General features: G+C 39.4%; 2 protein-coding genes across 17 annotated transcripts in view; one reads left to right on the forward strand and one right to left on the reverse strand.

Moving 5' to 3' along the window:
- ITGB1BP1 (integrin subunit beta 1 binding protein 1) overlaps window positions 1–7531 on the forward strand; it is an 8550-nt gene extending 1019 nt beyond the window's left edge. For 4 of the 13 annotated variants that reach the window (XM_054820200.1, XM_054820198.1, XM_054820199.1 and 1 more), the window contains exons 2-7: window positions 760–860; window positions 1717–1795; window positions 2519–2655; window positions 3812–3928; window positions 6275–6424; window positions 7148–7531. In XM_054820200.1, the coding sequence (XP_054676175.1) occupies window positions 789–860; window positions 1717–1795; window positions 2519–2655; window positions 3812–3928; window positions 6275–6424; window positions 7148–7219 (627 nt within the window). In that variant the 5' untranslated portion in view covers window positions 760–788 and the 3' untranslated portion in view covers window positions 7220–7531. Of the gene's footprint in view, window positions 1–759; window positions 861–1272; window positions 1796–2518 lie in introns of all 13 variants that reach the window. The other 9 variants (XM_054820202.1, XM_054820209.1, XM_054820205.1 and 6 more) reach the window with 9 other exon arrangements.
- Window positions 7532–7798: 267 nt separating this feature from the next.
- ASAP2 (ArfGAP with SH3 domain, ankyrin repeat and PH domain 2) overlaps window positions 7799–26064 on the reverse strand; it is a 96688-nt gene continuing 78422 nt past the window's right edge. For 2 of the 4 annotated variants that reach the window (XM_054820180.1, XM_054820183.1), the window contains 7 exons: window positions 24315–24570; window positions 21696–21857; window positions 20628–20796; window positions 18969–19036; window positions 17274–17380; window positions 11271–11393; window positions 7799–10447 (listed from right to left, as the gene is read on the reverse strand). In XM_054820180.1, coding sequence (XP_054676155.1) covers window positions 10373–10447; window positions 11271–11393; window positions 17274–17380; window positions 18969–19036; window positions 20628–20796; window positions 21696–21857; window positions 24315–24570 — 960 coding nt within the window. In that variant the 3' untranslated portion in view covers window positions 7799–10372. The remainder of the gene's footprint in view (window positions 10448–11270; window positions 11394–17273; window positions 17381–18968; window positions 19037–20627; window positions 20797–21695; window positions 21858–24314; window positions 24571–26064) is intronic. The other 2 variants (XM_054820181.1, XM_054820182.1) reach the window with 2 other exon arrangements.

A 26064-nucleotide genomic window follows, 5' to 3' on the forward strand; every position in this document is an offset into this window, starting at 1 on the left:
AGCTTTGTAATTAGAATATTCTTCTCTGAAGCTGAGAAATAGGGTTTTGGCACTCCCTGACTGGGAGCCAGCATCTTGCTTCATGACATAGACCAGATAAATGTTACTTTACGTGAAGGAATTGAAGTAGTAGGGCAGATAGAGGAAAAATGCTTCTGGAATACTCTCAGAACTTCCAGTAACTCAGTTCTAAGGCAGTAAATGTAACATGCTTCTTGCTTTAATTTTCATGAATATGTTAAGTAGTAATGGTTGCTCCTAGCAGTATTGCAATCACTAGTTCTGCAGAAGTAGGGTTAGTGTGGGGGGGTTGTTGGTTGGTTGGTTGGGTTTTTGAATGGGAGCATAATCTTTTGAGCAGGGATTGCATTGGATGCGCTTTGTAGGGCACTTATATTGTAGTTACAAATAAGAATCATTTAATGTTTTTAAGTGGGAATATAAATTTTAAATTTTGTCGTGTTTCTAAATGTATATCTTTATGTGCATTAGAAACTGATCTTTGCAGCAGCCCTGTAAACTAGGTAGCAGCATTTTTTTGATGAATTAGAAGGGTAGGGAAGTTTTAGCAGAAAGCTTGAGGGACTTTCCCCCATGACACATGAAGAGCAGCAGAGGAACATTCCCAGTTCAATTCTGAGAGTCAGTAGCTTACTAGTTTCCAGTTTTTGTCCACTTTGGACACAGTCACTCTGATGTTTGCCAGGAACTCCTTCTCTTGATGATATGAGAGCTTTAATTTTTATTTTTCTTAACTAGGAAATCTCCCTTGATCCAATTATGAAAAAATGTTTAGAAAAGGAAAAAAACGACACAGCAGCAGCAGCTCACAAAGCAGTGAAATCAGTACTAAAAGCAAGGTAAGCTGAATTTGATATATACTCTGTTTATGGAAGCGCTTTTCATTTGTTACAAGTTGACAGTTCAGTGGTTCCATAAAATGCCATGTTCCACAAGGAAAACTTTCTACTATCATTCTTCAGATTGTATTATGAGAGTTCAAAAAAACAATGAATTTTAAAGCCCTTGTGTTCTGAGATGACTGCTTGATTGCTTCCATAGTGAAGCCCACGAACACAAGAGCTTCTGGCAGCACATATTAGGGTTTGGAGGAAAAAGCAGTACGTTTGTTCTGTAGTGATAAATACTGTATTTAAGAAGATGCCTGGTGCTAGGTAGCAAGAATGAGTTTATTCTTCAGTACTAGTTGGTTACTCGGTATCTCTGAAAAGTATTCTTCGTTTTGAATAATGTGTCCATTTTGTCTGATAGGTTTTGGAATGATCAGTTGAATATTCTGGATTTTCCAAGGTGCCGTTTCACTTCCCTTGCACTGCTATGTTATTTCAAGCATTGGTGACAAGCATGTAGTTGTCAATTTCTTCAAGTTAAGATGCAGTACCAGAAAAGTCTGGACATAACCTTAAGGTTCATTTTCTCTTTTTCTTTTATTTCCTCCTTCTTTCAAAATATCTGTGGACTTCTCAAGGGTTCCTGCTGCATTTATATCAATCTAATCTACATTGAGGCAGAAAGATAACTTCAGGAAAGAAATAGGTGGTGGTATGGTTTTTTTCTCCCCATTTTGCAGTGCTGCTTAAGTAATTAGAACATCAACACTAGTTTATTTTAATAAAGGAGTTGAGGCAGGGCATCTGAAAGTGAATTGTTCATATTTTCTCAGTAACTTTCTGATGATACTGCTTTTTTTCTTAGTCTGTAGATTCCAGTCTTGGAGGACTTTCCAGGTCTAGTACTGTGGCTAGTCTAGATACAGACTCCACGAAAAGTTCAGGTATGTAATCAGAGTGTGAGCAGATATGTATGGAGCAGGATTAACTTTATGTGTGTTTGTATCAAAGAGCAGAAAATGGAAAAGGTTTTTAATTAACTTTTAATAATCATGAGTGAATCTGTTAGCCTGTTGACTAATGCGTGCTTAGCTCTAGGCTTCTAAAGTATTAATGATTCATCTAAGCTTAAGTCACTGTTTTTGAAGTAAAGTGTCTGAGTAAGAAAGACTTAGGTGCGTTACCAGTCTGTTACCCAGCATAAATCCAGTATAACTTTTTGGAAGCTCTGTTTCATGCTTTCCTAAGTTTACATTTGCACTGAAATAAGGGAAATCAATTTGATTTTACTTGTTCTTGCTCAGCAGATCACAGCACATCACTGTTGGACCAAACAGTTAATTTAAAAAAAAAAAAATATATATATATAAAAGCCAAATCAGCTTTTCTATGTTTCCTGATTTAAGGTTGTTAACTCCAAATTTGAATTAGTATAAACAATGCTGTATCATGGATTCATATGAAACTGTTGCCTTTACCAAGGGCTGTTCTGAATCAACCCAGAACAGTTCATTAAAGACAGGAGTTAATATACTGCAGTAAGGGTAAGTGTTTGATGAAAGTCTGCAAAAATTACAGAATTTACTAAGTTAGCCCTGATAACACCAATTAGAATAGCACTACTGTTCTGGAATTCTTCAGAATCCCTTTTTTTTATTTTATTGCAGGACAAAGCAATAGTAATTCTGATGCATGTGCAGAATTCAGAGTTAAATATGTTGGTGCCATTGAAAAACTGAAATATAATGAGAGCAAAAATCTTGAAGGGCCATTGGACTTGATAAATTACATAGATGTTGCACAGGTAAGTGGGTTACAAAAGACAGTACTAACAATGTCAGAACATGTGACACTTATGTGTATTTCTTTCATACTATGACGTGATCTGACATCTTTCTTTGTACATCTTAGACTTACTAGAATGCAGTAGCTTACTTTAAAAAACCATGAAGCTATGAATCTCAAAAGCTGTCATACTCAATTCCATCCTATCGAGTAACTGGAGAAGATGCACCCAAAAAGCTGTTCTGAAGAAACAGGCTCATGAGTCATTACTGAACAAGTATCCCAACTGATAGTTGTTATATAGTCCTCAGCGCTGTTAGGATTAGTATCCAGGAAGGAGTATCTCCTCCAGATTTCCTCAGTACTGTAGAAGTTTTCTCGTAGAGGAAAATGTCAAGTTTCTGCTTATAAACACTTATAAACCTCAATAATATTTGGGTCATCCTTGCCAAACTTTGGTTGCTTGTACTTATTTTTGTACTAAAAGCTGTAACTGGTTATTCTCATTAGGTAGCTGATCATTTGTGTCTTTAAAAGCACAGAATGTCTGTTTATCTTACAGCAACTTGACATGCCAGGTATCTGAATATATGCTAAAACTATATTTACAGTCAAATAACAAAATTGCTGCCAGTGTGGAACATAGATCACCCAGGGTCAGTGCAGCACGACAGGGCGTGCGTTATTTTTCAGCCCATTTGATTTAACCACAGGGCCGGATTTGCCCCTGAGATGATAAATTCCTTTCTGGAATCATGTAATATTTAGAATAGAATAGAATACTTTCAGTTGGGACCTACAACCGTCATCTAGTCCAACTGCCTGACCACTTCAGGGCTGACCAAAAGTTAAAGCATGTTATTAAAATAAGGGCATTGCCTAAATGCTTCTTAAACACTGACAGGCTTGGGGCATTGACCACCTCTCTGGGAAGCCTGTTCCAGTGTTTGACCACCCTCTCAGTAACGAAATGCTTCATAATGTCCAGTCTGAACCTCCCCTGAATATATTTCACGTAACATTAAGAGATTGGACAAGTGTAAGAGTGGCAGGCAGACTGCACACAGCAAGGTATGAGCAGGGTTAGCCATGTTGCTGATCCAGTGGACTGAAGTACACAAACACATTTTCTGTTATGTATCTTTATTGTTTATGTTCTTCTGTCTGCACTAAAGGCTTTTGTTTGTTTCCCTCCAAAGCAAGATGGAAAGTTACCTTTTGTTCCAGGTGAAGAGGAGTTTATTATGGGAGTTTCCAAATATGGCATTAAAGTTTCAACATCTGATCAGTATGTAAGTGATTCACAGCAAACTGTCTTTTTGGTGAGAGCTGAAAAGTGTTTTCAGTTATTTGTCTGACAGATGATCTGTGTGACCAAAATGTGACTTCTGGTTTTAAGCAAACAAACAAAAAAGGTCTCACAGCAGCAATGCTTCATGTCGTATTTCCTCAGGACTCTCTGTATTTTCCTGGTTGGATTTATGACAAAAATCCATTCCTTTTGAGATAGAGCACCAGACAAAAGGCAAGCAAGCCTTTATGCTCTTTGGGCATATCTTCCTTTCTCTGTGGCTCTCCTGCCATCCTCTTACGTTGAAAAGTAGCATGACTGTGGTGGCCAAGACTGTAGGTTCCTCAGCCTGAGTTAGTAATGCAATTCCTGTTGGTGTTATTGTGGAGAGGAAAAAACAAAGGATGGTTTTTTTTCAAGAATACCTGAGTTGTCTTCCTCTTTGAAGTGCCAGCCTTGCACTCCTAATCCAAGAGTATGAGTTCACTCCAGCATTAAAGCCTCATGATTCCACTTTATTGATCAAGCCTATTTTTTGTTTGCATCATTTCCTACATGTAGTTTATTTTCCTTTAGTGCACTTCAAGTAGCTTTTTTTGCTAAAAATAAAAATCCGGTCTCTTCCCCAGGGCCCTCCAGTTGCCTTTGCGTAGCTTTGTATTGCAGCCATGTGGTTTCCTTCTGGTTGCCCTCAGAGCCCCAGATACCATAAATACTTGCCCTTATGAAGTCATGACCCATCAACAACCCAGCAATGCTTGTTCATAAAAGCCTCGAGTATGAGGACAGTGAATAGCATTGCTCAATGGCTGAATACTCTGAAGAGAGCCAAAACATTTCCTTTGGTCCCTTCAGAAAATAAAACACTTGTTTCTAATGCCTAGGAGGAAGTGTAGTAGTTGTTACTCAGACTTTGAATTCTTTTGGGTTCTGTTTTTGCTGTCCTTCTAAATTCTTAATTCTCATTAAGAACATAGGTTACACTATTCTCTAACTTCCTTTGTACTTTGATAAAGATCAAATAGGTAATTTTAAGGCTTTGATCCATCATTCTTCTGGCTTCAAGCTGAAAGCATGCACAAGCTGATAAAGCCTGCTGTGATTAAGCTAGCTTGCACTGGCATTTTATTGCATTGCATTCTATTTCCCAAATTCTGGCTTTTTGCATCTGTGTCACTGTTGACATTTGATTTTAGTGTGTTAGTAGTCCACCTAATTTTCATAGAGTTCCAAGATGGAAAGGTTTTCTCTGCATTCATAGAAAGAATTCAGTCTTTTGTGACTTTGGGGGAAAGGTGAGAGTTCTGTGATTTGTAGCTACCTTTGCAGGTGAACAGGCAGCTAGCTATTTCAGAGGTCAAAAAGAGAACTGACTGCAGGATACAAAATTTCTCCTCATGGATTTCAGCCAACATTTGAGTAGAGGACTCTCCCTCAAGGGTTTCATAGCGGCATCAAGCTCACTGTCCACTTTACAGCTTCTGTAAAAGTGGGTGTTTCTTTAGACCCTTCAGCTACTGATGGGGACAAGGTGTTTGATGCCATGAACATAGAAGATAAAACTGTCTTGAAGTTGTAAGACCCTAGAGGTCGTACAACTGGAATAAACCAGATGAATATTAACAGTTGGGTAGGACGGCTTGAGAAGAAAGGCTTTGTGTAGGGTAGGTCCACAGAGACCTTGTACTGGACAGTATCAACCAGTCTCTTTTTGGAATGGCAAAGATCAGACCTGTAGGGACTATGGTGAAACCCTGCAACTGCGGTGGAGGCTAGAAGTCTCCCAGACTAGATCTCTGCAAGAGTCAGGCCCCATGCTGTGGCTCAGGCCACAGGTGGCCTGGCTGTATCCACATACCTAGTCCCCCTTCACCCCAAAGCAACTGACCTTGTCCATACCCTCTTCTGGAACAGTTTCTCATGTGTACCCTTCCCAGAACAGAGACAGGGGACTGAAGAAATACTGGAAAAATAAAAAGTTATTTTAAGTTACCTCTGTGCCAGAGGTACAGAGTGTACCTACCACCTGTCCTACTCAGAGGGCGAGGGAGGACAGGTGGGAAATGAGTGCGTGCTTTTGTAGCATGGCCAGGAATGTAGTCCACATATGAATGCAATTCTAAAATACAAGTAACAATTAAAGCTGAAATTGTGTTAAACTACCACTTAATTTTTTAATTCTTGACTAAACTCTCAATTAAAAAATTGTAATTTTTCCCAAGGAATACTTTTCTCCTGTAAATTAATCTGAAGTATTCTTTTGTAAGAGAGAGAATCAAAACATGTGGAAAACTGAAATAGCCCTTGCACTGTTCCAGAGTAACTTTTATTTGCCACATGGTTTCAGGATGTGTTACATAGGCATGCTCTCTATTTAATTGTACGGATGGTCTGCTATGATGACGGTCTGGGAGCAGGAAAAAGTTTACTGGCTTTGAAGACAACAGATGCAGCCTCTGAAGAATGCAGCCTTTGGGTATATCAGTGCAATAGTTTGGTAAGAGTTTATGTTTACAGTATTTAATTTAGGTATTGGTATTTTGATTTTAAAGGGAGATCCTAAAACCCAAGGCCCTTGTGAAGGCTTTTTGGCAGAAGGGGGATTGCTCAATTAAAAATAAGAGTATAAATGTGCCCTGGTTGAGGAGGGGAGAAGAGCCCTGCTGACTGCATTTGGTCAGCTTTGAGGAAAAAATACCTACATTCCCTAAATTGCCAATGAAAATTGGCCTGAGAAAGCTCTGTGCAATCTAAAGAGTGCTATGGTAGCTACTAAGGACAATCCTCCATTTGTATTTTCAAAGACAAAAACCTCTTAAGATCAGACAGAGCAGGGAGGGATTGTGCAACAATTCTGGTACTAGAGTGTGCATTCATATTTATAAGCAAGGGAAGCAATCTCCTCTAAAGAGTAGGAGAATTCATTGTCAAGATACTACAGTATGACACGTGGGGGAACACGTGAACTGACTTTCTGAATGCTAGTGTCATGCTATGATGAAAGCTAACAACTCTGACTTGTTTCAAAAGAGCTCATTTAAAACAGCTTCCCACGTCATTGCAGACCACAGAAATCAAATTCAATCTCACTTGTGCTACTCCATTTTGCATGTCTCTGCCAAAAGAATGATAAAGGTCACATTCTGCTTTAAATGAGTTTTGAGATGTTTAGAAGTTCTTCGGAAAGTGTTAGTGTGCATGTTTTTTTGGGTTTTTTTAGGAACAAGCACAAGCAATTTGCAAAGTGTTATCTACAGCCTTTGATTCAGTTTTGATGTCAGAGAAGTCCTGATTTTCCTCAGCAGCACGTGACTGTAGCACAAGTGGCCTTTGTGTGGGGAGGAAATGGGGGTCCTTTGTGATACCACAGACTGGCTGCAGCTACACACAACCCTGGAAAAGACTTGCTGTGCAAAAAAGAGCCATGCAACCTTGCACACGGTACTTTGTCATTCCCAAACATGACTTGAAGAAATTATTCCATCTTCAGTTTCCAGGACAATACAGAATTTTATATTTAACATGAATTTTTTTTCCTAAATTGTGTTTTGTATATTAATGTCAATATTGTGGCAATGTAAAATAAAACTGACACTTGCTTCTATGTCTTTGTCTGAAAAACAATTTGTTAATGTAGACTTCAGTTCTTAACATAGATACTAGAACAAAACAACAGGAGCAAAGTGATAATAAGTAGTCATTTGGTGCTTTACACTTCTAATCTAAGGTGTGCCATCTACACCATTTCTACATTAAAAAATCCACAAGATGTACCATTTTTTTGCTCAAGTGCTACTTGTATTTCTCGTTTTATACATTGAAAAGAATATCGCCGAAGCAATGCAGAGTAACAGAAGCGAAGTAGCTGAAGTGATTTTAAAAGTAGTTTTATTTTTCCAGACATTTGACTGGTTAACAAGAGTAAAATTTATTAATCATGCTCTAATTATAAATCACTGCATCCAGGACATTGAAAATAAGAGTTGATTTTAGGTTATACAATATATACAGTTGCTCTGCAACTAAACAAAATAAAAACAACTGAATTGAATATTATACATCTCATAGCATTCTAAGCTGCATTTTAAGTGTCACTTGCTCCTTTTTAAACAGTTAACACAGCAACCTAATAGTCTGTCTATTAACAGGTTTTTTTGAGTCATTTTAATCAGATTTGAAAAGTTGTATGAAATATGCCAAAATTTTGGACTTAAAATTCTTAATTTTATATTATAAATAGATATCTACAGGCTCTAGAATTTCTTCTTCCTCTGCCAGAGGAGCAAACTTTGAGAAACATTGAAAATCTAGGGATAAATTTTGCTTAGCTGCTCTTTATTGGTCCTCGAGATTTTATCTGTCTGCACAGTTAGTGCTAGCACATTGTATTCTACAAGTTTCCTAGTTTCGAAGTGACCAGTGAACAAGGTTGTGACATTTTAAAGTGTATTCCTCTTCTAGCAGAACTCAAGGAAAATTTGCATCATTGTTTAACTTTACGAGTTGTTACATACACTATAAGATTCTGTGTTAAAAATACTGTACATTAGGAGATCTGTGCAAAATAATATGCCCATTTACTCTCTAGACTCTATCAGGGATAGAAACATACAAAATAGTGTTGCAAACTGAATGTATCAGTAAGTGAATAAAACTAGTGCTAAACTATTCTTCTATCATTTTACTGGGAACTTTGAAAATACGGACTAATTTGCTTCAACTTGCAACAAAAATACCTTGAATCATTCCAGTTTGTTCCCCGTTTATACTGCAGCAACAGCATCTAGAAAATGAAAGTTAGGCGTATGCTTGGCTGTGCCCACATGTTCGAGAGGCTATCAACCAACTGTACCATTTAGGAGAGGCAGGACAAGGTAGGATCAGTGTTGCTCTTCCAGCACTAATGCAATGTGTTTTTTCTCCAAAGAAGCGTACGTGGTCATGGCCTACTTTCTATTCCGTTCAATATGAAACGGCCGATTTAAACACCATTTGTCAGAAATTCAAAGTTCTCTTGATAAATCTAGAGATATAATATTCACAAAACGTGATCAAAGCCAATGTGACCTAGACATTGATTTTTCTTACCCTATGCCATCAGTTGTTTCCTGTAGCATAAGCAAAAAACGGTACAATTTCACAATATACAAACATCAAAATGATGTCAGATTTGTACTGATGTTTTCTATTCCATCAACCAACTGGGAACCATCCGTGACCTAGCCTTCGTTCACAAATTAGTAAAACAAATTTAACAACAGTGTAGCTACCATATATGGGGGTATATTATATAAATACAGAGTGAGTTAGCAAACTATTGTCGTTTGCAAGGTAGTGGCACGCAAGTTTTATAAACCAGAACATAACATAGTGTACTTGTGAGGTGTCGGATACCTTATTGACCAAGGATAATTAGGTAAGTGTTCCACCAAATATGTTCTCCCTGTGAACACATTGCTGGATGATGTAAGAAAATTCAAGAATTTCAAACCAAAGTCTAAACACTATAATGAGACAAGTGTAAGAAATGCTCTGCAATCCATCATCATAGTTAAGGACATTTCAGGAAGTGCAGTTTTCATATCCTTGAGTTAACGTAGTAACTTGTTAATATTGCCATAGCGTAGTTAACCAGCAGTAGTCACGTTAAATGACCAAAATGGATGTAACGGACATAAAGAACATTCAAAAAACAGGTTCTACACACGTGCAGCATAGAAAAATGAAACGGTCTCAAGCTCACAAAATTAGAACTAGGAGGTTCAACGACTAACATAGATTTCAGATAACTTTAAGCAAATATCTACATCCAATCTGAAAGAAAGAAGTTTCTCCTGTGGTAAACCAAAATACTTTTTCACTTTTACTTGGCCAAAGACACCCGATTAAAGTAATTTCTTCCATAATAGTTGACATCCTGGATGACAGCCAGTATGGCAAGATGCTGAATGAGTCCAATTTAGGACTATGCAGCAGCTTGCATGTTTTGGTTCCAACACTTCAAAAGGTATCGAGAATTGGATAAATTCACTGCCCTGTTAGATGCACACAATGTCTCTGACTGGGGAAGCAACACTGAACTGTTGTATTGTGTTACAAAAGGGAAAAGAAAATTACAGTGAATTGATTGAAAAGAACATTCATCATAATGCGATGTTCACACACTTACATGGGCTTTGATTGTTAAAGCTTTTCAGTTCACCTTAAAAAATACGGGAAGAGTTGGGTTTCTTTAAAGTGTAAGCTCGTGAGAAGTTTTCACATAGAAAACAGTTTTCAGAGTCCCAACATCAGAACGATGGCAATAAAAAAGTAAGCTACAGTACCTAGGACTTGGGCAGTGCTCTGGCAAGGTGTCTGCAGATCGGTGGATGAAATGAAATAGAGCAAAACTTATTTCTGTGACTGCTGGAAATGAGAAATGTCTTCAGTTATCAGTAGCAATTTAGTCAACAATAAAGTGCACAAATGATACAGGGAAAGCTCCTTTCCGACTGGGATCTCCATCAATATGACCGATCTGAAAAAGGCCAGATATTTTTCAAGTTAATCTCAAAAAGGCATTTCAGCATCACCAAAATGAATACCAGTGACCTTCCTGCCTGTAGTACGATGAGCCTCTCCCTACATCTTTTCTGCAGTGGTGTTTTCTTTTGCAAATGGGAAACATTATCAGAAAATTCAGTCCGACAAGGTGCATGTTATTCAGCTGTAACTTTTTTTTTTTTTCCAAATTCTGGTTTATGCAGTTCTTTGACAGTAACACCTCTTAATGCAGCACCACTGCTACGTCATTTCAGCGCACCCTGCAATGCCTGGCAGCCCATATTCTGCTTCCCCCTCTTAACAATCACTGAAAGGTAAAAGGATGGATCAAGCTTCAACAGTTTTGGGGTTTACATGAATCTATTTGTGTTTATACAGCATTGTTGTCAATGTAGACACAATTTGAAGTTCTATTATTCGCTAACTAACAATCAGAGTAATCTGAGTGTTTTCATGCATAACAGTTTTTCAAGACTTTGCTTTAGCTGATGAGGCTCTGGAGTGTAAATACTTGAGATGGTTTCCCAGCTCACAGAACAAACCATTTCTCAATCAGCTGAAGAATTAGGACAATACAAAGCTGTCTTCTGAGGCCCACCACACAGCATCTTCAAGGAAGATGAAACAGCAGCAGATTCTTAAACTGCTGACACCCCCCAAGAATTTCCTGACTCAAAGAGACCAAGTCCCCTGTATATTGTGAACCCTACTAATGAGATTTTTTGTGTGTGTGTGTCAACTTCTAGATTTCATTTATTTCTTTCAAAGTCTATTGACGGAAAATGCAAAATACTCACCCACCACTCCTGATCTTCTTCACCATCGACTACAATAATATCTCCCTCTGAAAAAGTTAGCTCATCTGGGTTATCTGCTACACAGTTGTAAATTGCTTTTACTCTCTTGGGTTTAGTTTTTGACTGAAATATAAAAATAAATAAATGTAAATAATACAGCACGGAATACAGAATAGAGTTGGAGCTGATCTAAAGAAAGCTTCAGAACTGCTTCCAGCCATTACTTTTCATAGGTTAGAGTTAAGCTACATCTTTTATGCCGGGTGCTCATGCTCCAGGCTGAATTTGGCAGCATCCAAAGCCTTTCAGAACCACCATGCTGCCCATGTGGGCCAGGTTTCCCTTAGCAATCTTCTATGTGGGCTTATCCAAAAGTGACTTCAGAGCTCTACATCACTGCAGCAGGTTATGACTTTATTCAGAAGATGGGGTGCTCACGATCAAGTGCTATGCAGCATGTGTAACAGCACCAGAATTATCAGAAAGAGGCCTGAGCCACCTGCAAATACGTCCCTTATCTTAATTTGCTAAACCCATCTCAGCAGTGTACAAACCCTCCAAAATGTCCTCGGCCTCTCTGTAGTGGTTTGAGGATTGCAAGCCACAGGAGTGGTTTGTCAACTCTTCCAACAGGAAAGTTTAGTGAGGAGTTGCAATATTCCAATATTGCAGTGGGCTCCAATCCTAGTTGTGTTCTAGCTGCAGTGATGCCGAAATTGTTTTGCTCTGGTATCACAGTATCCACCATCCTCATCTCACACCTCTCCCAGAGCAACCTGGCCTACTGCTGCATTTGTTTTCAGCCTCCTCACTCTCTGCTGCAGACCAACAAGAATCATAGAATTGTTTTCGTTGGAAAAGACCTTTAAGATCATCAAGTCCAACCGCTGACCTAGCACTGCCAAGTCCAACCACTAAACCACGTCCCTAAGCACCACATCTACACATCTTTTAAATACCTCCAGGGATGGTGACTCAACCACTTCCCTGGGCAGCCTGTTTCAATGCTTGACAACCCCTTCAATGAAGAAGTTTTTCCTAATATCCAATCTAAACCTCCCCTGGTGCCACTTGAGGTCATTTTCTCTTGTTCTATCACTTGTTACTTGGGAGAAGAGACAGACATCCATCTCGCTACAACCTCCTTTCAGGTAGTTATAGAATGCTACCTACATAGTGTTTCCATGCAAGGAGTGGAGAGGCACAGGTCCTGGAGGCAGAGCATAAGCTTTCTACCATGAAGCCACCCTTTTCCCCAGTTTGCCCAGCTATAACCAGCAATAAATCTCTCCTTTCTACCCTAAGATGCCAGAGCAGAGTTGTAAGTGACATTTAGGTCAAGAGACATCTGTTAATGTAGTGGGTGTTTGGGACAGAGGCTCCAGATGGGATAAAGAAAAGGTCTCATCACCATCCTGGAGTCCCCCAGAGACTGGTGCCAGTCTCTAGTTACATCAGCCATGGAGCAGGAAGCTTGTGAGGGCAGAAGAGACTCCATCCATAAGCCTACTTCTCTCCACCAGCAAAATGCTCTGCTGTGCAGTAGTGCCCAACAGCCTATTAATGTGCCATTTTGTTAGAGCTGAGTGCCATGCAGAAAACAAGGGATGTGGATAGGGAAGAAGGGAGGTAGCCTCATCAGCATGCTCCTCTGCAAGCATCCATTTGCATTTTAGTATAAAAAACCTGACCTGCCCGGACCAGGCCTACCCTTAGGCTCTATGTGTGGGGCACACCCCCATGAGTTGGCAGTCTTGCACTGCATCATAGCAATTTTGCCAGATGCTCCATCTCAAGTCAAGTTACAGTTTGAACCACAACCACCTTTTATGTCAGGAGGGAAAAGCTTCACATCAGTACAACAGTGACATAACTACTAACTTCAAAGCACAGTAATTACAGGTATTTCTTGTTCTTTAGAAGGCAAATAAATTAAAATAGATCCCATTCCCAGAAGACTAAAATCCTCTGGGAAAGTTTCCCATGCATCTACAATATGGTTTCAAAAATCTAAAATATACATTGAAGAAAAAAAAAAGATGCATCAGGAATTTCCATCTGAAAAATAGGCTGTTGGGCAAATGCACTGTGTGGGAGATAAGTCACTGGCTTCATGTGCATGCACAACTAGACCTCTTTTTTCTTTACTCAAGGACTACTTCTGCAATCATTTCCTACATCTGGGCTGGCCTCTGGATTCTCTGGCAGGGTAAAGACTTAGCAAAAAAGGCTGGAGTATAAGGCTAAATGGAGTGATTTAGCCAAAGTACTTTAGCTAGACTGATCTAGCTAAAGCTCTTTAGCTGAGGGGCCCTTGACTAAACCTCAGCTAAGATGCTTTAGCTAGATCGATTTAGCTAAAGCACCTTAGCTAGCACACACTCCCCAAGCCAGGTTTCCCTTACTTCTCTGTCCTATGACAAGAAAAATCATCCAGCTGATTGTTTCAGTCTCACAAAATTCACCCTATTGAAGCCCTAGAGACATCTGGAGAGTCAGATTTGTTCTTCGTATGACGTGCAATTAATATTAAATTGTGGAGACACTGTGACTGTTCTGAAAAAACAGCTGGGATACCCCATTCACTCATAAGTAAAGCAATTTGTCCAATAAAACAAAGAAGGAGAGAACAACATATAGAACTACTGCAACCTTAATTTATACAGAAAGCCAGGTAAGGAGCTGTTTCAGAACTGACAGATGTGGTGTTGTGGTTTAATCCCAGCTGGCAACTAAGCACCACACAGCCACTCGCTCACTCCCCCACTCCCCAGTGGGATGGGGGAGAGAATTGGAAGGATAAAAGTGAGAATAATAGTTTAATAACAATAACAATGGCAACGATTAAGAAAACAACAAGAAAGAGAAATAAAACCCAAGCAAAACATGATGCAAATGAAAAAAAGTTGCTCACCACCTGATGCCCAGCCAGTCCCCGAGCAGGGATCACTGCCCCCCAGCCAACTCCCCCCAGTTGACAGGCTGATCATGATGTCATATGGTATGGAACATCCCTTTGGCCAGTTTGGGTCACCTGTCCTGGCTGTGCCCTCTCCCAGCCTCTTGCGCACCTCCAACCTTCTCATTGGCAGGGCAGTATGAGAAGCTGAAAAGTCCCTGACTTAGTGCAAGCACTACTTAGCAACAACTAAAACCATCAGTGTGTTAAACATTATTCTCATCCTAAGTCCAAACCACACCACTATACTAGCTACTAGGAAGAAAATTAACTCTACCCCAGCTGAAACCAGGACATGTGTTGAAAGGATGTATCCAGTGCTCACACCTGAATCCCAGAACACACAACAGAAACTGTGATCAAGGTCCAACAGCTTCGCAGAGTAAATACGGCAATTCCCCCAGTGCATGTAAGCAAAAGGGATAGATATTCCATTTTACACTAATCAGACCATTTACTATTATTGTGGCCTAAAATATGAAAGTTATTTTGATGCAAGACAGACAGTAACTTGGTTAAACAAGAGTGGGGGAGGCAAGAAAACAGAAGATTTTATACTCCCAACAAATGCAAGATGAACTCTAGATGTCTCTGTGGCTTTTCAGCATTATCAGATGAGAAACAGCTAATAGGAGTTCTAAGAGCTCAAGAGAAACATGCAAGGCCATGCACACAGATACACTGAAGTCTGTCCCAGAGAGTTACTGTTTCAGTAGACGTGGTTAGGGGAAAACAGATGAAGGGAGAGAGGCAGAGACTTGAAGAGGGCAGGTCTTTTCGTTACAGCCCATTAATAAGACAATTGCAGATGCAGGAACAGCGTGTCTCCCACCTCTCAGTTTATTATTTACCTACTGAACCACACTCCTACAACAGAATGTAAAGCATGAAACAGCCCAGACCTAGTCACATACAGCATCTCAAGATGTATGGACTCTATATTGTGATTTGCTTACTGCAGAGAAATGCTGTCACGATCAAGCATATGGATGTTTTATGTCTATCACATAAAAGAGTAATACAAAGTCTAAGCAAGGACTAAAGACCCAGCTGAATTACACACATAACATTACAGCTCAACTGACATCTGGAAATACATCCCTTTACCTACACCAGTATAACATCACAAGTATTGACACTAATGTGTGTGTTACCATTCATGGTCCTAGATAATAAGTAAGAGTATAAAAAGACCACACAATGGGATCACGAGTCCGTGCAAAACCAGTATCTCTTTTCTAACAGTCACTGTAAGGCTGGGGGAGGGCGGAGAAGAAGAAAATACAATACTTCCAGCCTGACGCTTCCAGCCTTCCCCTTCACCCTTCAACCACCTTCTGGTTGGGGATGTCTCAAGTTGGATGTGGTTTCTGTGTATTCACCAAGAGACTTCTCTCCTGTCATCCAGCGAATGCATGACAAAGACATGCAAAGAGAAACAACTGCACAAAGAACCAGTTTCTTTTGTTTTGAGCTTGACTCTTACTAGTCTTATTTGAAGCCATTTGATCTACCTATGTGAACAACTATATCTACTTCCATTGTAAAAGTAAGCACAAAAGCTCCCTTATTACTTCACTGAAGTTTAAGAATGAAGTTACATATGATCTACAAGTGATGCACTTACCAAGCTCACCTACAAATGCCTCACTTACCAAGCTTACCTACCTTCAATAAATCAAACCATACATTCTGTGGATTGTGTTGGTCACATATGGACACAAGCAAAGAACCCATGCTTCTTTTCTTTGGTTTCTCTTTGGGTTTTGTTGGGTTGTTTTGTTTTAATTTGAAAATCACATACTATCATATGCAAGAAAAGTTTTCATAAATACCTAGTACAAGTCACACACATATTTAAAACAGGATGCAGGCTTGTGTTGGGTTTGCGTGGCAAGGTTTTGGTAGCGGGAGGGGCTACAGGGGTGGCTTCTGTGAGAAGCTGCTAGAAGCTCCCCCTGTGTCTGACAGAGCCAATGCCAGCCGGCTCCAAGACGGGCCCGCCGCTGGCCAAGGCCAAGCCAATCAGCGCCTCTGTGATAACATATTTAAGAAGAAGAAAAACACTTAGAGAGAGAGCTTTTGCAGCCGGAGAGAGGAGTGAGAAGATGTAAGAAACTCTGCAGACACCAAGGTCAGTGAAGAAGGAGGGGGAGGAGGTGCTCCAGGCGCCGGAGCAGAGATCCCCCTGCAGCCTGTGGTGAAGACCATGGTGAAGCAGGCTGTCCCCCTGCAGCCCATGGAGGACGGATGAGGGGGTGTAGCGATTCCACCTGCAGCCCGTGGAGGACCCCACGCCGGAGCAGGTGGAGGCACCTGAAGGAGGCTGTGGCCCATGAAGAAGCCTATGTTGGAGCAAGTTCCTCGCAGGACCGGTGGACCCGTGAAGAGGGGAGCCCACATCAGGGCAGGTTTGCTGGCAGGACTTGTGACCCCGTGGGGGACCCCACACTGGAGCAGTTTGCTCCTGAAGGTCTGCACCCCGTGAGAGGGACTCCATGCTGGAGCAGGGGCAGAGTGTGAGGAGTCCTCCCCCTGAGGATGAAGAAGCGGCAGAAACAACGTGTGCTGAACTGACCGTAACCCCCACTCCCCGTCCCCCTGTGCCGCTGAGGGGGGGAAGGTTGAAGCCGGGAGTGAAGTTGAGCCTGGGAAGAGGGGAGGGGTGGGGGGAAGTGTTTTAAGACTTGATTTTATTTTCTCATTCCTCTACTCTGTTTTGCCTAGTAATAAATTAAATTAATTCCCTCTCTAAGTTCGGTCTGTTTTGCTCATGACAACAATTAGTGAGTGATCTCTCCCTGTCCTTATCTCGACCCACAAGCGTTTCGTTATACCTTTTCTCCCCTGTCTAGTGAATGAGGGGAGTGAGAGAGCGGCTCTGGTGGGCACCTGGCCTCCAGCCAGGGTCAACCCACCACAAGGCTTTGCAATTTTCATGATTTTCACACTTTCTTCATAACAGGATACACTATTATGTCAACAGCATGTTTGATAGAGCGTGGAAGATTTAAGAAAAATCAAACCCCAGATTATCTACTTACTATTTGTGATTTCCTTGGCATTGGTGCTGGTGGCTGGATTTGTGCCAAAGTATTTGTTGTAGAACCAGTTTGTGTTACTGGAATTTCACATACAGCCTCTCCTGCTGCTAAGGTAAGTAAAACAAGTAAATTTTAGGTATGCTTTAAAAAAAGTAAGAGTGATGATACAAATTGAAACCAAATTAATTATTCTTTAAATGATATCATTTATATATATATAAAAATATTTCATTTTTAATGATTCTTTCTGAATAACTGAACAGAATTTTTCTACTCTTTTCCTTACCAAAAAGGCCTCTTTTCCGAAAGACAATTACCTAAGACCTTTAATACTGCAGATATGCTAAAAGAGAAAAAAGCCTATAAAACAGATAAGAGCAGAACCAAATATCCCATTTCCCCCTTTGTACACTGCAGACTGTATGCTTTTAGAACTCTTCTCTCCTAGTAAGGACCATCATTATCAAGACACTCTGTCCTTCACAGGAGACTCCTGACACTGATGGCAGGTAGTCATTAGCAAATTCCCCTTGAGTATCACGGTAAGAATGAACGAACATAACATATATGGTGGAAGGGGAAACTGGGTAGGAGAAATTCCACTACAATCACCACAGAATCCACACAAACTTTACTTTGGACATTTTATTGAGATGACAGTATTGTAATGTCTCAAAGTAGTAGTTACTTTGAACAATGAAAAGAGCAGAATGAATAATAAGCTCTGTTCATTATCGTGAAAAGAGCAGTATCAATTTGCAATTTAATTAAAAATGAGCTTTAGATTTTCAAACTAGAAACACGTTTTTCTATTACAAAATGTGTTCTGTTACCTTGTTAATAACACATGCAAACAAGAAAGTAAACTAACTAAAGTTTTCATAATGCATCCTTTGTTTGAATGGGGTTTAGGTGAGGCTAGTTAAGCTAAAGCCCAACTGGAATTGAATCTGGCAAGGGATGTCAAAGACAACAAGAAGGACATCTGTAAATACATAGGTAAACAAAAGGAAAATTAAGGAAACATGGGCCCATTGCCCAATGAGATGGGGGATCTGGTTACACAGGACTGAGGTACTGAATGCGCCTTTGCCTCAGTAAAAGACCAGTCTGAAAATGTGGAGCAAGGAAGTGCAAAGTCCTGCACCTGGGGATGAACAAGTCCATGCACCAATATATGCTAGTGGCCACCCAGCTCAGCTGGAGAGCAGGCCCGGAGGCAATGGGCACAAACTGAAACACAGGACTTGCCGCCTGAACATCAGGAAACACTTTGTTACTGTGAGGGTGACTGAGCTCTGGCACAGGTTGCCCAGAAGAGCTGTGGGGTCTCCATCTTCGGAGATATTCAAAAGCTGTCTGGACACCGTCTTGGGCAACTGGCTCTGGGTGGTACTGTTTGAGCAGAGGGGTTGGACCAGATGATCTTCCGAGGTCCCTCCCAACCTCAACCATTCTGTGATTCTGTTTCTTATTACTTGACCCCATTATTTAAATTAATTGGCCCATAACTCTGTTCATGCAGAAGAGCTTGAGGCATCAGGGCCTACACGATCAAGAAGAGAAACAAGAAGAACGCTGGTACCGACTGACATTTAAATGTGTAAGGTAAATTAAAAAAAAAATCCCACTCTCCCTTAGGCTGTTAAAATGATACCTTAATTTCAATAAAACAAATCTCGAAACTACAATTACCAGTTTGTTGTAGAGACCCAAGTCCTCTGGACTGCCCTTTGTTAGTTAAGCCAGATGACTTCTCAGTCCTGTGCAGAAAGTTAGAAATTCATCCATTTAAGAAACAAACAAGAACCTGAACCACAACAATACAGAGTATTTTCCAAATTATAAAATTCTTGTCATGTCTTCATTATATTCCGGTGCCAGGTATTTTGCTTCTAAAAATACTACTTTGCTTCCGTATTTTTGATTGTACCAATCATAAGTTGCACTTAATTTAAAAATGTAAGGCTGAAGAATAATATAGGTTCAATTACTGCAATTTGTGTAGAACAGATTTTCTTTTCCTAATCTGTACATTATAGCAAGCTTCAGCAAGTTGCTTCTCCCTCTTACTTAGTATGGTATATGCAACCAAAGGACTAGAAAGGGAGCTCCAAGGTTTTTTACCTCTTTCGTTCACAAAGGATCAACCATGTATATTATTTATGTCATGTATACACATACATGTCTCTGTATCTTGTAAGTTTGTATAGGGTGTGCTCTGCCAAATTTTCAGTGTCAGAGAATCCAAAACCTTCCCAAACAAGTTACTACAATATTTCCCTGTGCTTCGTTTTGGAAAGCTTTCCCTAGTGTCTAACTAAATTATTCTTACCACAACTTCAACAAAAGTTGTCTTTTTTAGAGCCACCATGAGATGTAAAAAGGAATGGCATAATCCAACACTTTTTACATATTTGAAGGCGTGTAGCTGTGCTACAATTTCTTTTATAAAAAAGTATAAGAGAATCTTATTTTTTCCAAACTTTTCTCACAAGTCATTATTTTCTAGACTTCTCATTACATTATTGCTCTCTCCTGGTTTCTGCCTCACTACTGAATACAGTAGTCCAGCTGAGGCATTACTCATCTTGAGTCAACTGGAAGGATTAATTCATATAGTTTGCAGGCTATAATCAAACAACGCTATTTCTCTTTGACTCTTCCACAACAGCATGAGTTGTTTGACTTACTTTTATTTATGATTCACTATGTCCTTGTAGATCCTTCCCTTAAGGACTTTTGTTTAACCATACTCTGCTGTTCTCCATGCTTTGTTTCTGTAGCTGATTGTTCTTAGATACTAAGTGTTGCTTGCTGAATGACACCCCTCTTGTCCCTTGACTACTACTACTGCAGTTTTTCAAGGCCGCTTTGGATATAATCCTGTTTTCCAGTACACTTGTCCCTCCTAACTTTGTTTCAGGCAAATTTAAAAATGGTATTTTCTGTTCCGGGTCTCTCTACTCCTGCCATGAATGAAAAATATTGAATGGAATATTGAACCTACGCAAAGCATGTGAACAAGCACAATCAGACATAAGATCCCATTATCTCTTCTTTGTTATTAGATGACAATTATTCTTTGTGGCTTCTTATTTCCACCACGGCTAAGCATTCTGTAGATATTCTGCAAGTCACATCATCTTAAATCACTAGGCTGTCTTGCTTTTACTGTGGGAATCCTTGTAATTTGCTCCCTTAGTGTCTGCCTTCTGCTCATTCCCATACTCTAGAACACATCATTGGCAAAAGTATGCATGCTTTATAGATGACTTGCATGTCACGTACCATAAAATTGAAAAGTTACAAATAATTATGCAGTATATGAAATACTAAAATGACACCAGTTACCCAGGAATAGGCTTTCTTTGAGAGATTCTGCTAGGAGGTTGTGGGGGCAGTGGTGGTGGGGTTGGCTTAGTTTGTGGAGGAGCTGGTTGCTGTTTAGATTGCTGGTTCAGAGCTTCTATAATGCTGGCTGTCTTTGCCACTGGAGGCGGTGGTGCTGGAGAAAGCACATCTACAGAAGAAAGTTAGACAATGAAATGGAATTAAATTTCTATTTACCGTTTTGTTTCTTGGGTTCTCATCCACAGGTTTTCCTGCTACAGGATTTACCCCCATCCAAGAAAAATGCTTTACTACATGTAATCAATAACTTAAACAAAAAGCAATCCTTCTGTTGGTAGGACCACCTCTTTGGAAAGAGGTTTACCTTTCGTTTCACCTAGTCAAGGTCAGAGAGCTCACACTTCAATTCGTTCAAGCATTAAAGTATAAGCAAATAAAATTCTTACCAAAGTCAGTCATATTCTTGAAAATAGTAGATCAGAATATATTTCATAAAGTGCTAATATTGTTTGCTCAATCTAGGCCTTCAGTTTGTGTTTTATGGAAAAGTGACTGAGTGAATAATATCGAGAAATGTTATTTAGAGGAATGTCTTTTCCTAAAATCCCATTACGATTAACATATAACTAACTTCGCATTAGGTTTAGCAATTAATTAAAATTTCTATTGAATTCTTGAAACCACCACAACAGCACCTGGCAATGCATTAAAACACCTTTTTGCATTCCTATGGTCTGCAAGAATCAAGCACAATGTGGAGACATAGCCCCAGGCCTACATGTAACACTCATCTTTACAACTAGTGAGAAATGCAGCATTGAAACTATACGTGAAAGTGAAGAGCTCTTTAGCTGTAGTACTAGATAGATAGTTCCTGTTGACCCTGCACTGCTCCATACAGTCCTCACTGGAACATCAGAGAAGACGGTTCATACAAAGTTACTGGATGGGAACAATAGGCCAAAGCTACAGTCACCAAAAGAGGAAGTATGAGTTGTGGAAATGGAAAAATAAGCCAACTATGATTAGATACAGCAGAAGGGAAAACAGGGGAAAGTGGAAACATACTTGTAGATGTTACACGCAATGGCGGCACAGGGGGATGAATAGCTGGTGGATCTGATGAAGACCTCTGCCTGCTTATACTTTCCACTCCTAAAGAATTTGTCTTCCACATTGCATTAGATGAAGAAATTGTCTGAATACCACTGCCAAGAACTGAAGGCTGAACTAAAAAGAGAGGAAAATACTGTATTATTATTATTGCTTACCCTAAGCACAAAGTGTTAATATTCACACCCGTGCTGGGTGCAGCTAGACCACGGTATTCAGCAATAGGAACCCCTGCCATGCTGCTGGAATGGCAGAGCAGAAATCAGTCTGGTGCAAAAAATTACATAGAAGTTTCTGGGTGAAGTCTTAACTAACACTTTACCTAAGTAAAATTTGTCTCCAGTCATTACTTCAAAATAGGTCAACACTTGAAAAAGCAGAAATTTCTCAACAGAAAGACAGAAAGCAAGTCTTGCTGCCTTCTTTAATCCCTGACTGCTGTAATCTTCTCAGGGACTGCAAAAAAAGGACCTCACTCTCCCATGAGCATTAGCAGACACTGCTGACTCAAAGCGAAACATCAGTTTTGACTTGGAATTGACATACAACTGTAATTCTGAATTGCACCCAAACAAGAAGCTGTAATAACTAGTCATGCAACAGTTACAAAGTATGACTTCTTCGGGGCCTCCTAAATGACTCCATTCTTAGGCCGAAGAGCTGCCTCCCCATTTAATAAAAACACACTACAGGTTTTCTTCATAAAACCTGTATTTTGCACATATGCCAGTTCTCCCTACTCAGCACATGAGCATCATATTAAGAAAAGATGAAACAGAGTAAGGTATGAATAAATATTAGGTTGCAGGGAAAAGCATAAAAGGCTCAGAAGACTTGGAAAAAAGCCTAAATCTAAGAGGATAAAGGAGTAATAATACACCATAAGCATAATATCAACAACATCAGCAATCAGCAAGAAGCTAAGATTGATGGTACTATTATAGCTTTTAACTAAGAATATAAAATAACAGGCTAATACATTGCTAGAGTAAAGTATATGAGCTAATAATCTAAGCCAGGCAGTGTGCTTTCTTGGCATGAGTTGCGCAATACTGGTGCCAAGAAGTCTGGGGTCAGGCATGAAATTAAAATGACACTCTTTGAAAAGTGTCGTTTTAATCAAGGGCAAATGGTGGGTAAAATAGTATGGCTGGCCATGATTAAAATAATATCAAAGGGTAAACCAGTCTTTTTTAACTATCCAATTGTATTACTAATTTAAAGATAGAGTCTAACAGTTAACCAGATGAAGCAAGCTCCTCGGGTGAATTTTCCTGTTTGGTGGGGGAAACATTCCTTTCCATCAAGTAAAAAAAGCATCTAGATATTAAGCTTAGACTTCATGCAAAAATGTTAGATGAAAGGAATCCCACCTTGGTTAAGTTTTTTATGCCACTAAACTTCCCCCGGTCTCATTTTACCCTTTCTAAGTAACCCAATACCATGATGTTCTATTGCTCTCAGTTTTTCTGCTGCCAAACCAACATATTTTAATCTGACTTTTATGCTGCAGCCATTTCTGTGAGACCAATAACTGACTTCATATTGCACAGATGTTCAGTTTGCCATCTCGGACACAATCACTGGTGTATGGAGTCTTGCATTCTGACCTCTGCACAGTGCTCCCAAAGACAGAGCCACTCACATAAGCCTGAACATTCTCCGCTCGTATCTCCTCTTACAGAGTCCAATTTATCGCGCCACAGAAAATCATGCGTTTACATAATCACTTTTCTTGAATGAAATTTTACATAAATTTAGCATCCATAAAAGCTGCTGGATTAATAAAGGTATTAAAAAAATGAAATGCACCCAATGTTTACTGTACAAAGAGGATCTATAGAGATTTTTCTATGCTTCAATATGATACAAACAGATTATATATGAAGATAAGAATGAAGTTCACAGCATCAGCTTTAACTGTAGATTTTGCAAGCACACAACCCTTCTGAACCACGATGAGATGTGCATTTTACATTGTTCTGCTGATGACAGTATAACCAATAATTGGCAGTTCCATTTTCAGTCAGCTACCAAAATCATCCAGTTCTCCACATCATGACACTCTTTTATTTCAACAACCTTGAATCATGTATTTATTAAGAGAAGACTTTGCAAGGTTAAAATCTCTCATGTTCTGCATACACTCTCCATTCTCCCAGGTCTTAAACAATTTTACACAGCAGCCAAATGCTATTGAAATGGTACGTTTAAATTGAACTCCAACAATGACATCTTCAAGAAACAGAAGTATGAAAAAAAGTAATGTAACAAAAAAAAATTGCTGAACTAAAGGCTGACTGCAGCCCTCCTTTTAATAAATTGTTTAACTCTATTGAGGTTACCTGGGCATTGTTTTCCCAAACACTATTGTCTACTTTTTTGTAGGTATACTGAAAATCAAACTCAGAACAGGTTGTGTAGATTCACTTCAAGTAAAATGAAGTCATCAATAAACTGTTCCAATACTTACCTGTGCAAAAGAACTGTAAAAGAAAACCTAAAAATGTAATAATAAAAAAATGTCACAATCTCATTCTTCTAACATACAACGATATTTTCCGGTGTTAGTACCTTTGCCAATATTCCTTGGAGGTAGAGGAGGTGCACTACTTGTAACAGGTACTGTAGGCTGAATGGGAGGTGGACTGCCACTGAGTATTGCTCCGTATGTTTCATTCTGTAATATACTTGGCATAAATCCTCTTTGCTTATCCTTAGCAATGTTCGCTGCATCTCTTGCCAAGGATGCTACATTAGGCTGAAGTTGGTTTGATCCCAGTTGATAGAAGCTGACAGGCCTGTCCTCCCTCCGATTGGGACTGGGTTGCTTAAACACAATAACAGAAGTACTCACTGATACCACATTAGCTGTACTCATTTTATTTATTATTTGACAGAAAGTTATTAGTTTCTAGAAAGAAAATATGGCTTCTAAAATGTATTTTTGTTGCTTTTAATACATAATGTAAACCCTAGATTCTGCCCTCTTCAAGACAAAGTGACTGTGCACATTAACAAAAAAAAAGATTAAATGTCAATTGCATTTTAAAACAATTATCATTTTCTCATCTTCTCCTGTTGTATACTCTTATAGGATAATACTGTATCCTTATATACACAGGACTATACTCTTATAAATAGTCAATTTAGATATTCAGACTGGATCAAGTAAAGCTTCCCTGCATCAAAATACCAGGCAATATTTTCATAAGTAAATAAACAATTGAAGATCCTAAGCCTCATCTGAAGTTCAGCAGCAGTAGATCCCAAACAGATGATCATGATCTCAGAACCAGACACAATTGCATCAAAGTATTCTACCTGTAGCTCAGCCTACAACAAATGAGGAGTCCAAACTTCTCATGAAGTCTTTTTAGCTCATTAATACTGCTGGACAAGTTTGGGAGATTACTTCAGTTGGCAGCTGGGATGGAACATTGCTCATTCCATGCACATTATCAAATGAGATCTAATTAGTTGTCTTTGAGATTTACAGCAAGTCATCTGCTTGCTATGCACACTTAGCATTATTTTTCCTGTTTCAACAGCAAGCATAGTAATTATTGTTATCAAATTTTAATTAAAATAGCTTGAGTTGTAAATTCATGTGGCTAGTGCAGGAATGGGTTGTAACAATCCACAGCTCAGAGAGCATAAATATGCCTTTAGAAATAGCGTTAGATAAACATATCGCTGATGTACTATCTGTATGAAATTAAAATAACCATTTATAGTAATAGCATTTAGGCAGAATTAAAGATTTACACCAACAGTATCACAAGCAAGCAATTGATTTTCCTTTGAATATATTCCATGCTTACTCTGGATTGATCATGTAGGCCCTTTAGACACATTATAGCACAGCATTATAGTTCAAAGATTTATCAGAATGACATATGCGACAGTCAGATGCATTAATCCCTACCTTTAGTTTGGCTTAGCAGCCTCACTCCTCACTAGCTGACAGTCTCCATTCCCTGACCTCTCCACTGTCCTGGTTCTGGTATTTGTTTCAGCCCACACTTGCTTCTGCCTTCTAAACCAGCAGAAAATTCTTTTTTTGTTTTCTTGATTTAGCTTTTCACTGGTTTACCAAAGCGAAGCATCTCAATACAGGGACAAACGCGTGCCAGAATGGAGGCAAAAGATGAGGTAGGACCAGGCAGCCAGAGTGTGGAACATCACTAGAAACCAGTTGGATTGTGTTAGCCTTCTTTCAGGTTAGACTCTCTTTTATATGAAAAATTCTGGACTAAAAGAACTTCAATTTTAGACATGAACTTTACTGACAAAGATTACAAAATCTATTAAATTGCTTTAC

This window comes from Grus americana, chromosome 3, assembly GCF_028858705.1.
Source record: "Grus americana isolate bGruAme1 chromosome 3, bGruAme1.mat, whole genome shotgun sequence".
Classification (NCBI taxonomy): Eukaryota; Metazoa; Chordata; class Aves; order Gruiformes; family Gruidae; genus Grus; species Grus americana.